This window comes from Dendropsophus ebraccatus, chromosome 11 (genome assembly GCF_027789765.1).
Source record: "Dendropsophus ebraccatus isolate aDenEbr1 chromosome 11, aDenEbr1.pat, whole genome shotgun sequence".
Lineage (NCBI taxonomy): Eukaryota > Metazoa > Chordata > Amphibia > Anura > Hylidae > Dendropsophus > Dendropsophus ebraccatus.
The window spans coordinates 11,256,577-11,275,243 of NC_091464.1; the positions used below are offsets into that span (position 1 = coordinate 11,256,577).

Here is an 18,667-nt window from a genome sequence, read left to right on the forward strand (position 1 = left end):
ATCCCAGACGGGGCATTGCCTAGTACTCAACAGCATTCTGAATACAGGGGAACCCCTACCCCACTCTTGTATAAGTTTTAGTCTCCATCATAATGAGCCCCGCTGGGCTTGTAGACACGCTATAAATTGTACGTTGCAGGGGTGAGTATAATGCACTGCATACAGAGCACAAGAGACAGCTATACAAGTAAGTCTCTATTTCAATTGCACCTTGTTCACATTTAGGTTCTACAATTTTATAACTGTATAACAGAGGTTACATTTTAAGCCACTGGGGAAAATGGGATATATGAGCCAGTTCTCTAGAATTGATCTCACACACAGACACCAGCACACATGTATACAGACACCAGCACACATGTATACAGACACCAGCACACATGTATACAGACATACAGACACCAGCACACATGTATACAGACACCAGCACACATGTATACAGACACCAGCACACATGTATACAGACACCAGCACACCAGGGCACGATGAAGTTTGAACTTCTGCAACCTGGAGAAATCACCTGATATCACCTGCAGTCCTATGTAACACCACATAACACAGTGGTATCTCTGAGTACAGATAATGTAGTAGATTTCACCTGCAGTCCTATGTAACAGCACAGATAACACAGTGATATCTCTGAGTATAGATCATGTAGTAGATGTCACCTGCAGTCCTATGTAACAGCACAGATAACAGTGATATCCCTCTGAGTACAGATAATGTAGATGTCACCTGCAGTCCTATGTAACAGCAGATGCCCCCAGAGGTGCCCCCATGAACTAATAATGCCTCCAGAGGTGCCCCCAAATACTAATAATGCCCCCAGAGGTGCCCCCATGAACTAATAATGCCCCCATGAACTAATAATGCCCCCAGAGGTGCCCCCATTAACTAATAATGCCCCCAGAGGTGCCCCCATACACTAATAATGCCCCCAGAGGTGCCCCCATACACTAATAATGCCCCCAGAGGTGCCCCATACACTAATAATGCCCCCAGAGGTGCCCCCATACACTAATAATGCCCCCAGAGGTGCCCCATATACTAATAATGCCCCCAGAGGTGCCCCCATATACTAATAATGCCCCCAGAGGTGCCCCCATGAACTAATAATGCCCCCAGAAGTGCCCCCATATACTAATAATGCCCCCAGAGGTGCCCCCATGAACTAATAATGCCCCCAGAGGTGCCCCCATACACTAATAATGCCCCCAGAGGTGCCCCCATGAACTAATAATGCCCCCAGAGGTGCCCCCATATACTAATAATGCCCCCAGAAGTGCCCCCATACACTAATAATGCCCCCAGAGGTGCCCCCATACACTAATAATGCCCCCAGAGGTGCCCCCATGAAATAATAATGCCCCCAGAGGTGCCCCCATATACTAATAATGCCCCCAGAGGTGCCCCCATGAACTAATAATGCCCCCAGAGGTGCCCCCATGAACTAATAATGCCCCCAGAGGTGCCCCCATATACTAATAATGCCCCCAGAGGTGCCCCCATACACTAATAATGCCCCCAGAGGTGCCCCTATACACTAATAATGCCCCCAGAGGTGCCCCCATATACTAATAATGCCCCCAGAGGTGCCCCCATGAACTAATAATGCCCCCAGAGGTGCCCCCATATACTAATAATGCCCCCAGAGGTGCCCCCATGAACTAATAATGCCCCCAGAGGTGCCCCCATATACTAATAATGCCCCCAGAGGTGCCCCCATACACTAATAATGCCCCCAGAGGTGCCCCCATACACTAATAATGCCCCCAGAGGTGCCCCCATGAACTAATAATGCCCCCAGAGGTGCCCCCATGAACTAATAATGCCCCCAGAGGGGCCCCCATGAACTAATAATGCCCCCAGAGGTGCCCCCATGAACTAATAATGCCCCCAGAGGTGCCCCCATATACTAATAATGCCCCCAGAGGTGCCCCCATACACTAATAATGCCCCCAGAGGTGCCCCCATATACTAATAATGCCCCCAGAGGTGCCCGCATATACTAATATTGCCCCCAGAGGTGCCCCCCATGAGCTAATAATGCCCCCAGAGGTGCCCCCCATGAGCTAATAATGCCCCCAGAGGTGCCCCCATACACTAATAATGCCCCCAGAGGTGCCCCCATATACTAATAATGCCCCCAGAGGTGCGCCCCATGAGCTAATAATGCCCCCAGAGGTGCCCCCATATACTAATAATGCCCCCAGAGGTGCCCCCATGAACTAATAATGCCCCCAGAGGTGCCCCCATGAACTAATAATGCCCCCAGAGGTGCCCCCATATACTAATAATGCCCCCAGAGGTGCCCCCATACACTAATAATGCCCCCAGAGGTGCCCCTATACACTAATAATGCCCCCAGAGGTGCCCCCATATACTAATAATGCCCCCAGAGGTGCCCCCATGAACTAATAATGCCCCCAGAGGTGCCCCCATATACTAATAATGCCCCCAGAGGTGCCCCCATGAACTAATAATGCCCCCAGAGGTGCCCCCATATACTAATAATGCCCCCAGAGGTGCCCCCATACACTAATAATGCCCCCAGAGGTGCCCCCATACACTAATAATGCCCCCAGAGGTGCCCCCATGAACTAATAATGCCCCCAGAGGTGCCCCCATGAACTAATAATGCCCCCAGAGGTGCCCCCATGAACTAATAATGCCCCCAGAGGTGCCCCCATGAACTAATAATGCCCCCAGAGGTGCCCCCATATACTAATAATGCCCCCAGAGGTGCCCCCATATACTAATAATGCCCCCAGAGGTGCCCCCATACACTAATAATGCCCCCAGAGGTGCCCCCATATACTAATAATGCCCCCAGAGGTGCCCGCATATACTAATATTGCCCCCAGAGGTGCCCCCCATGAGCTAATAATGCCCCCAGAGGTGCCCCCCATGAGCTAATAATGCCCCCAGAGGTGCCCCCATACACTAATAATGCCCCCAGAGGTGCCCCCATATACTAATAATGCCCCCAGAGGTGCGCCCCATGAGCTAATAATGCCCCCAGAGGTGCCCCCCATATACTAATAATGCCCCCAGAGGTGCCCCCATATACTAATAATGCCCCCAGAGGTGCCCGCATATACTAATATTGCCCCCAGAGGTGCCCCCCATGAGCTAATAATGCCCCCAGAGGTGCCCCCCATGAGCTAATAATGCCCCCAGAGGTGCCCCCATACACTAATAATGCCCCCAGAGGTGCCCCCATACACTAATAATGCCCCCAGAGGTGCCCCCATATACTAATAATGCCCCCAGAGGTGCCCCCCATGAGCTAATGATGCCCCCTGCTCTGCCCCTAAAAAAACAAACATCCTACTCACCTAATCCGCGCTGTGCAGGCAGCAGCTCTTCCTCCTCGTCTTCTGGCTCCATCTTGCGAGCCGCAGGGACGGGACTTCCGGCAGACCTGATGACGTCACATGATCACGCCTGCCGGAGAGCTCACGGCCCGGCCTCCCATAGGCTGCTGGTATGAAGTGCCGGCAGCCTATGGGAGAGAATACAGGAGGAGGACGCTGACAGGTCCTGCTCCTGTATTCTGATCGCTTTAATGTTCTGCCCGCTCACTGTGCTCACTGTGCGGGCGGAACATCAAAGCGATCTGTGCATCCTGAGAAGCTGCGCGGCCGCAGCTTCTTGGGATGCTCAAAAACAGGTGGCAAGGGGGGCCGTGCGGGCCCCCCTAGCTTAGCGGACGCATGGCAAGAGACCCATGTCTCTTAGGGTCCGGGCCCCATACGGCAGTACCACTTGTACTGCCCTATCGGCGCCCCTGATGATGGGAGTTGTAGTTCTGCAGCCTGTGGCCATCCAGGTTGCAGAAGTACAACTCCCATCATGCCCTGCTGACAGGTCATGATGGGAGTTGTACTTCTGCAACCTGGGTGGCCACAGGCTGCAGAAGTAAAACTTCCATCATGACCGTCAGCCGGAAATGATTTGAGTTGTAGTTCTGCGAGGTGTGACCATCCAGTTTGCAGAACTACATCTCCCATCATGTCCTATTTTTTCTTCTGATCAGGAAATCCTTAAAGACTTTATCCTGATGGTTTCCTGAAGGTAAAAACGGATTACTGTCAGGAAATCCTGATACTTTCCTGATGACATTTGAGGTCTCCTGATCAGGATTTTCTGACAGTAAAAACTGACACGGACGTGTGAAGGGGGCCTAAAGTGGTGACCCATATTTCCCAGCATCATATATTCAGTATGAAGGAGGTCACCCAGCTTTCCAGCATCCTGTAGTCAGTGTATGAAGGTCACCCAGCTTTCCAGCATCCTGTAGTCAGTGTATGAAGGTCACTCAGCTTTCCTAGCATCCTGTAGTCAGTATGATCGAGGTCACCCAGCTCCCCAAGCATCTTGTACCCAGTATGTTAGTGGTCACCCAGCATAGTAACATAGTAAATAAGGTTGAAAGAAGACAAGAGTCCATCAGGTTCAACCTAGGTGAACCCTACTGTGTTGATCCAGGAAGGCGAAAAACCCCTATGGGGCAGAAGACAACCGCCCCATCACAGGGAGAAACTCCCCCCCCCCCCCCCCCCCCCCCCGACTGCAATGGCAACCAGAACAATCCCCGGATCAACGTATCACCAGAAATCTAATGCCCATGACTTGTAATATTATATTGTTCAAGAAAAGCATCCAGGCCTCCCTTGAACTTATTTAATGAATCGGCCATGACAACCTCATGTGGCAGAGAGTTCCACAGTCTTACCGCTCGTACAGTAAAGAACCCGCGTCGATGCTGATGATGAAATCTTCTTTCCTCTAGACGTAGAGGATGCCCCCTTGTCATTGTTACAGACCTAGGAGAAAAAAGACCACTACAAAGATCTCTGTACTGTCCATTCATATATTTGTACATTGTGATCAGATCGCCTCTAAGACGTCTTTTTTCTAGCGTAAATAACCCCAAGCGTGATAACCTGTCCTGGTACTGTAACCCCCCCATTCCCTTACTGACCTTTGTTGCCCTCCTCTGCACCCGCTCCAGTTCAGCTGTGTCCTTCTTATATACCGGTGCCCAAAACTGTACACAGTATATACCATATGTGGTCTGACCAGTGATTTATAAAGAGGCAAAACTATGTTCTCATCTTTAGCATCTATACCTCTTTTGATGCACCCCATTATTTTATTAGCCTTGGCAGCTGCTGCCTGGCACTGATCACTAAAGTTGAGTTTACTGTCCACCAATACCCCCAGGTCCTTTTCGGAAGTAGTTTTACCCAGTGTTTTATTATTTAGCACATAACTGTACTTATTATTTCTATGGCCCAAATGCATAACCTTACATTTATCCACATTAAACTTCATTTGCCATTTCACCGCCCAAGCCTCTAGCTTCTCCAAATCCCTCTGTAATATGATATTATCCTCCTCTGTACTGATTACTTTACCCAGTTTAGTATCATCTGCAAAAATGGAGATTCTACTCTGTAGCCCCTCTACAAGATCATTAATAAAAATATTAAAAAGAAGTGGACCCAACACTGACCCCTGTGGTACCCCACTAGTAACTAAAACCCAATCTGAATATGTTCCATCAATGACCACCCTCTGTTTTCTATCACACAACCAGTTACTTACCCATTTGCATACATTTTCCCTGAGTCCCAGCATCCTCATTTTGTAGACCAACCTTTCATGCGGCACAGTATCAAATGCCTTTGAAAAGTCCAGATACACAACATCCACAGCCTCCCCCAGGTCCAGTCTATAACTTACCTCTTCATAGAAGCCGATCAGATTAGTCTGACAGGACCGATCCCTCATAAATCCATGCTGGTGCTGCGTCATAAGATTATTTTCATTAAGATACTCCAGTATAGCATCTCTTACAATCCCCTCAAATACTTTACCTACTATAGATGTTAGACTTACGGGCCTGTAGTTTCCAGGATCACTCCTTGACCCCTTCTTGAATATTGGCACCACATTAGCTATGCTCCAGTCCTGTGGAACAATCCCTGTCGTAATAGAATCTTTAAATAATAGGAATAACGGTCTGTCCAACACAGTATTTAATTCTTGCAAAACTCTAGGATGGATAGCTTCTGGGCCCGGTGACTTATGGATTTTAATGTTTTTAAGGCGTTTCCCCACTTCTTGTTGTGTTAGGCAGGTGAGATTTATGGAAGGATTTATATTATCCCTAGTCATATCGTCTGTTATGGGATTCTCCTCTGTGAATACAGTAGAGAAGAATGTATTTAGTAGATTGGCCTTTTCCTCTTCCCCCTCCACCATTACACCCAGATTATTTTTGAGGGGACCAACATTTTCGGTTTTAAGTCTTTTGTTATTTATATAGGTGAAGAACATTTTGGGATTTGTTTTACTTTCTGTCGCCATCCTTCTTTCTGTTGCTATTTTTGCTTCTTTTATTTGCGTTTTACACGTTCTATTCTTCTGTCTATAGTTGCTCAATGCTTCCCCACTACCTTCTTGTTTTAGTAGTCTGAATGCTTGTTTCTTATCATTTATTGCACCCCTTACAGCTGAAGTTAACCACATTGGATTTCTCTTATTTCTTCTACGTTTATTCCCATATGGTATGTGTCGTTCACACGATTTACCCAGGATGCTCTTAAATATGTCCCATTTCTCTTGTGTACTTTTATTTCTGAAGGCATTGTCCCAGTCTATGTTCCCAAGGTCCTCTCTTAGTTTTTGGAAATTAGCCTTCCTGAAATTTAATGTTTTTGTAGCCCCTCTACTAATAATTTTATTGAAGGATAATTGAAAACTTACTATGTTATGGTCACTATTACCTAGGGAACCCCCACCTCTATTTTTGATATTCTGTCGGGCCTATTGGTTAAGATCAGGTCCAGAAGGGCCCCCCCTCTTGTTGGTTCCTCTACTAGTTGGGAAAGGTAATTATCTTTTACTATTTCCAAAAACACGCTTCCCTTCCTGGAGCTGCAGGTTTCTGCTTTCCAGTTTATATTTGGGTAGTTGTAGTCCCCCATAATAATGACTTCCCCCTGCTTCGCTGCCACATCTATTTGTCTTATAAGAAGATTTTCTGATTCTTCCACTATACTTGGAGGTTTATAACTCACTCCTATAAGAATTTTATTATTCTTCGTTCCTCCTCTTATTTCTACCCAAAGAGACTCCACATTATCATCACTTATATCCTCCCGCAGTATGGGTTTAAGGCAGGATTTAACATATAGACAGACCCCTCCCCCTTTCTTATTTTTACGGTCATTTCTGTATAGACTATAACCCTGGATATTAACAGCCCAGTCATAGGTCTCATCCAGCCATGTCTCGCTTATCCCCACTATCTCATATTTCTCTTCAACCATTATGAGTTCTCATTCCTCAGCTTTATTAGTGAGGCTTCGAGCATTAGTATACATACATTTAATATATTTGTCCATATTCCCTTTCCTTTTATCACTAGTGACTATTCTAACCCCTCCCGCCGCTCCACCCCCAGTTCCATAATCTAGGCCCAGCTCTCCATCTACTCTGTCTTTACTTACTATATTGTAGTTGCCCTCCCCCCCGGTCCCTAGTTTAAACACTCCTCCAACCTCTTAGCCATCTTCTCCCCCAGCACGGCTGCACCCTCCCCATTGAGATGCAGCCCGTCCCTACCGTAGAGCCTGTAACCGACCGAGAAGTCGGCCCAGTTCTCAATGAACCCAAACCCCTCTATCCTACACCAGCTCTTGAGCCACTTATTTACCTCCCTAATCTCCCGCTGTCTCTCAGGTGTGGCTCGTGGTACAGGTAATATTTCGGAAAATATCACCTTGGAGGTCCTAGTTTTAAGCTTCCTGCCTAAGTCCCTGAAATCGTTTTTAAGGACCCGCCACCTACCTCTAACTTTATCATTGGTGCCAATGTGCACCATGACTGCTGGGTCATCGCCAGCCGCTCCCAGTAATCTGTCAGCCCGATCCGCGATGTGACGAACTCGAGCGCCAGGAAGGCAACACACTGTTCGAAGATCCCGGTCTTTGTGACAGATTGCCCTGTCTATCCCCCTAATAATTGAGTCCCCCACTACCAGTACCTGCCTGGCCTGCCCTGAACTCCTGTTTCCCACCTTACTGGAGCAGACACCCCCCTGGCTTTCAGAGGCAGTGTCCTGCTGCAGCAATGCCACCCCTGAATCAACATCCCCCTCATCCGCCAATTTGGCAAACTTGTTGGGGTGTGCCAGATCAGGACTGGCCTCCCTCACACTCTTCCCTCTACCCCTTTTTCTAACTGTGACCCAACTAGCTGCCTCTTCCTCCTGTACCTCCATGCTATCACTCTCTCCCCCATCTACCCCTTGGAGTGCTTGCTCAGTGAGCACCAGACCCCTTTCCAGTTTGCCAATGCATCTCAATCGTTGCAGCTGCTCATTTAGATCCAGGATCTGGGCTTCCAAACCAGCAACATGCACACATCTCCCACAATGGTATGCACCCTCGATCGGTTGATCAAGGATTGCATACATCGCACAAGATGTACATTGGGCCGCATTGTCAAACATGGCGCTCGTTTACATCTTACAGGGGGAGAAGTGTTTGAGCATGGTTAAGGGGTGTGTATTCAGATGTGGATGTAGTTAGGGGCGTGTCTTAGGGTGTAGTTGGGGCGTGTCTATGTCCCTTTTTGCATCCAGCTAAAGTTGGGAGGTGTGGGAAAGGCTTCCAGACCTCCATTGTACTCATATAAAATGAGTCAGCCATGACAGCATCATGTTGCAGATAGTTCCATAGTCTCACTGCTCGTACAGTAAAGAATATAGAGAGTTCCATAGTCTCACTGCTCTTACTTTAAAGAATCTGAGCTAATGGTGAAACCTTCTTTCCTCTAGACGTAGAGAATGCCCCCTTGTCAGGGTTACAGACCTAGGAGTAAGGAGATCACTAGAAAGAACAAGATCTAGATATAGGTTTGGAAGGTGTGTTGGGGGTATTAGGATGGCTAATTGGTTCCCTTTAAGCTACTGTTGTATTTTGTTTTTATTTTACTTTGTGTGAAACTAGCCTACATGTGTGTGCTAGACACGGTGAGGTTTGGGCACTTAATGTGTCCCTGTCGTTATAACTTTCAAAATCTAAATCAGCAGTAGATGTGATACGAAGTAAGTTTGCAATTTACATTCATTATTTATTTTTTAGTTGTCATGGAGAACACGGCACTTCCTGTTTTCTGACTGTTTTGTTTTTTGAGAAAAAAAGTCAGAAAACAGGAAATCCTGTGTATCCCAGAGCATCTTAGCGATCAGAGAGAAGGCAGTCATGTGATTGATGGACACATTGAGCCGTGACTCTCTGTACTGGACGGAATTCCTGTGTTTAGTCTGTTTTTTTCAATCAGCAAAGTCAGAAAATCTGCCTATAGGAAGCCCCCCTTATACATAGCCCCCTTATCAGGGGCTGGCTGGCAAATTTTAGCCCGGGGGGCAAGCACACAGCACTGGCCCATAAGTAGCAGGCTGGCGGCCCATGCTTTAAGGACCACTCTGGCCCTTACCTATAACATCTTCATCATTTGTGACCAAATATCCTACTGTGCCCTGTGAAGGGATCAGAAGTCACTTTCCTGTATAAGTCTATGGGGCGGCTCAGCGATGACACGGAACGTACCCATAGACAGATGCTAGGAATGCTGGGTGACCTCTATCATACTGAGTATATGATGCTGGAAAGCTGGTTGACCTTCATCAAACTGAGTATAAGATGCTGTGAAAGCTGGGTGATCTCCATCATACTGAGTATAAGATGCTGGAAAGCTGGGTGACCTCCATACTACTGACTATAAGATGCTGGGAAAGCTGGGTGACCTCCATCATACTGAGTATAGGATGGTGAGAAAGCTGGGTGACCTCCATCCTACTGACTATAAGATGCTGAGAAAGCTGGGTGACCTCCATCATACTGAGTATAAGATGGTGGAAAAGCTGGGTGACCTCCATTATACTGACTACAAATACAAGATGCTGGGAAAGCTGGGGTTTCTGTATTTTTTTTTTTACAATAGTTTATATCACTGCTGTGGTCCTGTGGGTATAGGCATTTTTCTTTTTAGAACACCCCCCTCGTGTGTGCACCCCCCATTAGTAAAAATAATAATAAACAAAACAACAAACACACATACTTATATGTATCCTCTATGTACTCCTGTATATATGTATCCTCTATGTACTCCTGTATATGTCTCCTCCTGTATATATGTCCCCTCTATGTACTGCTGTGTATGTCTACTCCTGTATATATGTATCCTTTATGTACTGCTGTGTATGTCTCCTCCTGTATATACTGTATGTATCCTCTATGTACTGCTGTATATATGTATCCTCTATGTACTGCTGTGTATGTCTACTCCTGTATATATGTATCCTTTATGTACTGCTGTGTATGTCTCCTCCTGTATATACTGTATGTATCCTCTATGTACTGCTGTATATATGTATCCTCTATGTACTGCTGTGTAGGTCTCCTCCTGTGTGTGCGTATATATATATATATATATATATAATATTCACGAGGGAATATGCAATGCAGGAAAATTTGATCAGTGTAACTATATATATATATACATATATACACAGGAGGAGACCTACACAGCAGTACATAGAGGATGCATATATACAGGAGTACATAGAGGAGACATATATACAGCAGTACATAGAGGAGACATATATACAGCAGTACATAGAGGAGACATATATACAGCAGTACAGAGGAGACATATATACAGCAGTACATAGAGGATGCATATATACAGGAGTACATAGAGGATATATGATGTATCCTCTATGTACTCCTGTATATATGTATCATCTATATACTTCTGTATATATGTCTCCTCTATGTACTACTGTATATACTGTATGTATCATCTATATACTTCTGTATATATGTCTTCTCTATGTACTCCTGTATATATGCATACCCCCCAACTTTTGCTGGGGGGAAAGAGGGACATAGCCACGCCCATAACTGCGCTCTATGACCCCATAGCCACATCATCTATTACCATTATATAAGTAACAAATATTATCACCACTCCTTCACCACATAGTTACTTATACCACCATACCACTGGTGCCTCCATCTAGGTAGGGTGTAGTAGTGGAGGTAAAGTGAATAAGGGGTGTAGTAGTACAGGTAAAGATGAGGGGTGAGGTAGTACAGGTATAGATATGGGGGGTATTAGTAATACAGATGAGGGGCATTAGTAGTAGTAGTACAGGTAAAGATGAGGGGTATGGTAGTACAGGTATAAATGAGGGGTGTATTAGTAGTACAGATGAGGGGGATTAGTAGTACAGGTACAGATGTGGGCTGTAGTAGTAGTACAGGTAAAGATGAGGGGTGTAGTAGTAATACGGGTATAGCTGAGGGGTCACTGGGGGTGACTGGGAGAGCTGGGGGTGTACGGTGCAAACTGGGGGAGCTGAGGGTGACTGGGAGTGTATGGGGCAAACTGGGGGAGCTGGGGGTGACTGGGAGAGTTGGGGGTGCATGGGGCAAACTGGGGGAGCTGAGGGTGACTGGGAGAGCTGGGGGTGTATGGGGCAAACTGGGGGAGCTGGGGGTGACTGGGAGAGCTGGGGGTGTATGGGGCAAACTGGGGGAGCTGGGGGTGACTGGGAGAGCTGGGGGTGTATGGGGCAAACTGGGGGAGCTGAGGGTGACTGGGAGAGCTGGGGGTGTATGGGGCAAACTGGGGTTGACTGAAGGGGGACTGGGGACAGTTGGAGTTGACTGAAGGGGGACTGGGGCAGACTGGGGATGACGGAGGGGAAATGGGGAAGACTGGGGGTGACTGAGGGGGACTGGGGCAGACTGGGGGTGATTGAGGGGCACTGAGGCAGACTGGGGGTGACTCTAGGGAGACTGGGGCAGCTGGGGGTGATTGGGGCAGGAGTGCACATAGCCCTCCTCCTCTTCCTCTCACCCTGGCACACAAGTTCCCCTCCCGGCCACACATGCAGGTCCCCAGTCTTTGAAGGAGCCCGCAGGGACTGTAGTGGTGATATCACCACTACAGTCCCTGCGGCCTGCTCCAGAGACCGGGGACCTGCACGTGTGGCCGGGAGGGGAGCAGGACGTGATATTTATAGCTCAGGCAGGTCAGTCGCAGCTCTGTTAGGCGGACTGCCCGACCGCCCTGCACCTCACCTCCGCGCCGCCCGCTTGACCTGCACCTCTTGCCCGGCCGCCAACCCGACAATCCATGCTGCTTCGCCTGCAATGATTTTTTGTGAAAATTGAATTTAAGATTTTCACAAAAAATCTAATCGATTATAACCTTCTGGGCGAATTAATTTGATTACTCACCCAGCCCTAATTCCTCTGTATGTTTCCTCTTGTATATATGTATCCTCCATGTACCCCTGTATATATGTCTCCTCCTGTATATATGTATCCTCTATATACTCCTCTGTATGTCTCCTCCTGTATATATGTATCCTCTATATACTCCTCTGTATGTCTCCTCCTGTATATATGTATCCTCTATATACTCCTCTGTATGTCTCCTCCTGTATATATGTATCCTCCATGTACCCCTGTATATATGTCTCCTCCTGTATATTTGTATCCTCTATATACTCCTCTGTATGTATCCTCTATATACTCCTCTGTATGTCTCCTCCTGTATATATGTATCCTCCTGTGTAGGTCTCCTGTATATATGTATCCTCCTGTGTAGGTCTCCTGTGTGTAAGTATCCTATATGTCAGGGATAGGGAACCTTGGCTCTTCAGCTGTTGCAAAACTACAACTCCCATCATGCATGGACAGCCTATGGCTGCCCAGGTATGATGGGAGTAGTAGTTTTGCAACAGCTGGAGAGCCTTGGTCCCCTCCCCCTGCCCTATGGCCTGCTGTGTAGATGTCCTGCTGTATAGGTACCTGGCTTCCTGCAGACACCATCTTCTCTGTCTTCAGGCTCTTCTAGCCCAGACACAGGAGAACGAGCTGGAAGGAGAGAGCGCCCTCTGGAGGCCGGAGGAAGATACTGCGTACAGCAGTTTGCTTTTTACCATAAGCCTCATAGGCTTATAGAAAGCATAATGGCCATGAAGGGGCGGGGCTTACCGTCATGGGGGCGGGGCTTCAGCGGCCGCTTCCAGCACAGACCGGATCCACAGCACAGCCACAGGTAAATATGACTGAAGAGGGGCGGGGCTGTAAGCAGGGGAGGCACTGAGGACTCCAGCCAGCTGTCAGCAGCCATGCGGCCCTGACAACTGGGGGAAGACCGGCCCGGGGGGCATGTGCCCCCCTGCCCCCCGGCCCAGCCCGCCCCTGCCCCTTATGTTGTCCATTCCCTATATAGATAGTCCCCAGTGGTGTCCATCCCCTATATAGATAGCCTCCAGTGTTGTCCATCCCTCATATAGGTAGTCCCCTGTGTTCTCCATCCCCATATAGATAACCCCCTTGTGCCGACACTCTTGTGATTGGAAACAAATTGCTGTTTGCGGTAACAAGAGTGATTGACAGGGCGATTATAAGTCATTACTGTCTGGGGGGCAGAGGAGGACACTATTACTGTCTGTGGGTAGAGAGGAGGGAACTATTACTGTCTGGGGGCACAGAGGAGGGGAACTATTACTGTCTGGGAGCACAGAGGAGGACACTATTACTGTCTGGGGGCACAGAGGAGGGCACTATTACTGTCTGGGAGCACAGAGGAGGACACTATTACTGTCTGGGGGCACAGAGGAGGGCACTATTACTGCCTGGGGGCACAGAGGAGGACACTATTACTGTCTGGGGGCACAGAGGAAGACACTATTACTGTCTGGGGGTACAGAGGAGGGCGCTATTACTGTCTGGGGCACAGAGGAGGGCACTATTACTGTCTAGGGGCACAGAGGAGGGAACTATTACTGTCTGGGGGCACAGAGGAGGACACTATTACTGTCGGGGGGCAAAGAGGATGGCCCTACTACTGTCTGGGGGGCAGAGGAGGACACTATTACTGTCTGGGAGCACAGAGGAAGACACTATTACTGTCTGGGGGTACAGAGGAGGGCGCTTTTACTGTCTGGGGGTACAGAGGAGGGCGCTTTTACTGTCTGGGGGTACAGAGGAGGGCGCTATTACTGTCTGGGGGTACAGAGGAGGGCGCTATTATTGTCTAGGGGCACAGAGGAGGGAACTATTACTGTCTGTGGGTAGAGAGGAGGGCACTATTACTGTCTGGGGGAACAGAAGAGGGCACTTACTGTTGGGGAGCACAGAGGAGGACACTATTACTGTCTGGGGGCACAGAGGAGGACACTATTACTGTCTGTGGGTAGAGAGGAGGGAACTATTACTGTCTGGGGGCACAGAGGAGGGCGCTATTACTGTCTGGGAGCACAGAGGAGGACACTATTACTGTCTGGGGGCACAGAGGAGGGCACTATTACTGTCTGGGGGCACAGAGGAAGACACTATTACTGTCTGGGGGTACAGAGGAGGGCGCTATTACTGTCTGGGGCACAGAGGAGGGCACTATTACTGTCTAGGGGCACAGAGGAGGGAACTATTACTGTCTGGGGGCACAGAGGAGGACACTATTACTGTCGGGGGGCAAAGAGGATGGCCCTACTACTGTCTGGGGGGCAGAGGAGGACACTATTACTGTCTGGGAGCACAGAGGAAGACACTATTACTGTCTGGGGGTACAGAGGAGGGCGCTTTTACTGTCTGGGGGTACAGAGGAGGGCGCTTTTACTGTCTGGGGGTACAGAGGAGGGCGCTATTACTGTCTGGGGGTACAGAGGAGGGCGCTATTATTGTCTAGGGGCAGAGAGGAGGGCACTATTACTGTCTGTGGGTAGAGAGGAGGGCACTATTACTGTCTGGGGGAACAGAAGAGGGCACTTACTGTTGGGGAGCACAGAGGAGGACACTATTACTGTCTGGGGGCACAGAGGAGGACACTATTACTGTCTGGGGGCACAGAGGAGGGCACTATCAGAAGAGGGCACTTACTGTTGGGGAGCACAGAGGAGGCCACTATTACTGTCTGCGGGTAGAGAGGAGGGCACTATTACTGTCTGGGGCACAGAGGAGGGCACTATTACTGTCTGGGGGCACAGAGGAGGGCACCATTACTGTCTGGGGGCACAGAGGAGGGCACTATTACTGTCGGGGGGCACAGAGGAGGACACTATTACTGTCTGGGGGCACAGAGGAGGACACTATTACTGTCTGGGGCACAGAGGAGGGCACTATTACTGTCTGGGGGCACAGAGGAGGGCACCATTACTGTCTGGGGGCACAGAGGAGGGCACTATTACTGTCTGGGGCACAGAGGAGGGCACTATTACTGTCTGGGGGCACAGAGGAGGGCACTATTACTGTCTGGGGGCACAGAGGAGGGCACTATTACTGTCTGGGGGCACAGAGGAGGACACTATTACTGTCTGGGGGCACAGAGGAGGGCGCTATTACTGTCTGGGGGCACAGAGGACACTATTACTGTCTGGGGGCACAGAGGAGGACACTATTACTGTCTGGGGGCACAGAGGAAGACACTATTACTGTCTGGGGGCACAGAGGAGGACACTATTACTGTCTGGGGGCACAGAGGAGGGCACTATTACTGTCTGGGGGCACAGAGGAGGGCACTATTACTGTCTGGGGGCACAGAGGAGGGCACTATTACTGTCTGGGGGCACAGACACTATTACTGTCTGGGGGCACAGAGGAGGACACTACTACTATATAGGGGCATAAAGGAGAGCACGAGTACTGTGTGGAGGCACAAAGGAGGAAACTGAACTAAGAATGATGTCTCATATAATTAGTTTTTTGCATTAGTTTTATCCCTGTAATTTTCTGAGCTGCAGAGATGCAGATGTGATGCATTCATGAGCTGCCGCTACCCCCATCCACCTATTAGTAATTGATGGCTTTTTACCTTTGCACAGTATAAGCAGAGAGTTGTCACCAGCAGCAAGAGGACTCAGCGGCAGCTGCAAGAATACACACACATTGGCAGGAGCAGGAGTATGCCACATTCATGTATGTGAGACAGCACGGGTATCAGGGACCCTCTTGCACCATAAAACAATGAAGATTGCAGAATTAAAGGGTTACTCCAGTGATATATATTTTTTTTAAATTTGAAAACCTCTCCTGCTCTGGACAGTTCCTGACATGGACAGAGCTGGCAGCAGAGAGCATTGTGTCAGACTGGAGAGAATACACCACTTCATGTAGTACATACAGCAGCTGATAAGTACTGGAAGACTGTATATTTAAATAGAAGGAAATTACAAATCTATAGAACTTTCTGACACCAGTTGATTTCAAAGACGTTTTTTTTGCTTGAGTTCCCCTTTATACATAAAGAAACATGTTCTAACTCAGTGTAAGCACTAACGTATATAAAAATCCATGTCAAACATGTGCACAGCCTCTAAGTAAATAATTCAGGAGGTCTGCGTTCCCCTGACTCACAGTATAAGACACATACACTTTATACCAATGTTTACATGCTAAAAAAGTGCATCTGATAGTCTGAGAAATATAATAATTCATCTTATTAATAAAGCCTGAAAATAATAAAACACAGATAAGCGTCATGATAACAAGTAACACAGGAAGATGGAGAAGCGACGCATGGTCAAAGATTCTCCCAAAACCTAGTTGTATAAATCTATGGAAAGTCCTGGACACAAGGTTTATCTCCATAGAACCAGCAGAGAGCTTATAAATGTCATCTCCTAGGAAGCGTCTGCGTATTCCTCCGCAGATCCTCCGCAGATCACCTCCTCCTCTGTTACTTTCAAGTATATGAAGAAAATGTAATGAAACAGGTTCACATTATTGGATTCTGCTTTGTTATTTATGTTCCAGCTGATTTCCTGAGTTGTCTGGTTACAGTGAACACAAACGTCCTGACCGCCATTGTCCAACGCTCCGGTACCAGCAGATCACGATATGTTCAACCTGAAAAAGAAAAAAAATTTGACAAAATGTAATTTTTATTTTTTTTTTTGAAGGGGGGGGAAGGGGCGGAAGGGGATAAAGATTTAGGTCAGACATCTGCTCCTGCTTTGGGCAAAACTGTTATTTTGTATTAAGCAGAGACTAAGGTCCTATTACAAAGGCCGTCCCCATTCGGCCGTTTATCGCTCCGTGTAATAGGGCCCTAAGGGTCCTTTTACACGGTCCGACATTGGGCCATGAAAGGGCACAAGCAGCCGGGCTGCACGAATGATCCTTGTATATATCTGCAGATATCTGTGCTGTCACATGCAGTGCATACAAACCTAGTGTTTGGCATCCAGCTCTCCCATCCAGCCACTGTGTCTTAAGGCGGCCCTGCCTCCTCCAGCTTCGAAAAAGTCTGTGATGATGATGGTAGTGATAGAGTTTCGCCACTAGATGTCCCTGTATTTTGTATATGTACTCAGATGCTGCACGGCTGAAGTATGTAAAGGGTTATTGTTTATTTGTGTGTCACATGGATCTGTGAACCTATGGGAATATTTTCTTCTTCTGTCCTATCACCTCTCTTCTTCTTCTATTGCACTCTTCACCCACTCACAGCGCACTTTAGATACGCTGAGGAAGGAAGTCACATGGGTAGAGGAGGTGCATGAGTCTTTTGGGCTGGACGTTGTAGAGGAAGGACGCAAGCTAGACAGCTCTCTACAGTGGTCCTTCTCGGCCCTGGCCCTCTGTCAGGTCCCCCTGCTCTAAAGAAGTTCAGTCTTAGTCAGGTCCCTTATATGGGTAGGGAGCAAGACAAGACACAACAGTTTCTTCTCAGTAATGCTACTCAACACTATACAGTGTTAAAGCCCTTACAGGAGAGGAGAGTCAAAGACAACCTCAACCCACGCCATGGACTAGGAAAGTCACAGAGCAGGACAGTATCTACAGACAGCAGTAAGCTAGGAACTGATCCGGATAGAGCAAAGTTGCTAAGAGCCCAGGAACTCTATCCCGCAGAGCGGTTGTCAGCAGGGAGGACACTGACCACAGGGGAGAAGGTACAGCCGGCCTTCTAAACTAAAAGCAGGCGTGCCCTCACACCTATGTGCCCAACCGGCACTGGTGTCACAACATAATATCTTAAGGTCCGGCTGTATCTCGGCCAACCTCAGACCAATCATTGGCCAAAGGAGCATTTCTAGCAACACACCTGGCAACACACCTCTTCTAGTGATCAGTTCCATCGAATTCCTTTTTAATTTGAAAAGCTAGATTATAAATGTACGAATCAAATCTTCCTTAGAGTCAATGTCACATTCCTTAGCTTCACACACACCGTATCGCAGCAAATTTTCTGCTGCGGATCCACAGCGGATCCCCAGCTAATCCGCAGCAGATGAGATCTAAATAACTGAACACTGCATCAAATCTGCACCATCAAATCTTCTGCAGATCTGCTGCGGATCCGGGTGTGTGAAGGCACCCTAAAGAAATCAACAGGGGTTGTGATCACAAGCAGTTTTGCTATATATAGTTTTCTTTGTTTAAATCAGTATTATACATATGGCCACTAGGTGTCTCCCTTCACTGTATATGTACAACTGGGGCGCATCCAAATTGTACGGTCAGCTCTCCTGTCACACAGCACCAAAACCTCTGTAACCACACAGTGACATTATACAGAGAAAAGACCAACTATCAGCACAGAGGGAATATGGAGCACAGTTTGG

At 48.0% G+C, this 18,667-nt stretch overlaps 1 protein-coding gene across 1 annotated transcript in view; it reads right to left on the bottom strand.

The window, feature by feature from the left end:
- Positions 1–16,297: 16,297 nt before the first annotated feature.
- Positions 16,298–18,667, bottom strand: part of IKBKE (inhibitor of nuclear factor kappa B kinase subunit epsilon) — a 50,644-nt gene continuing 48,274 nt past the window's right edge. Inside the window, exon 21 of the mRNA XM_069944394.1 lies at positions 16,298–16,946. Within this exon, the coding sequence (XP_069800495.1) occupies positions 16,931–16,946 (16 nt within the window). The 3' untranslated portion in view covers positions 16,298–16,930. The remainder of the gene's footprint in view (positions 16,947–18,667) is intronic.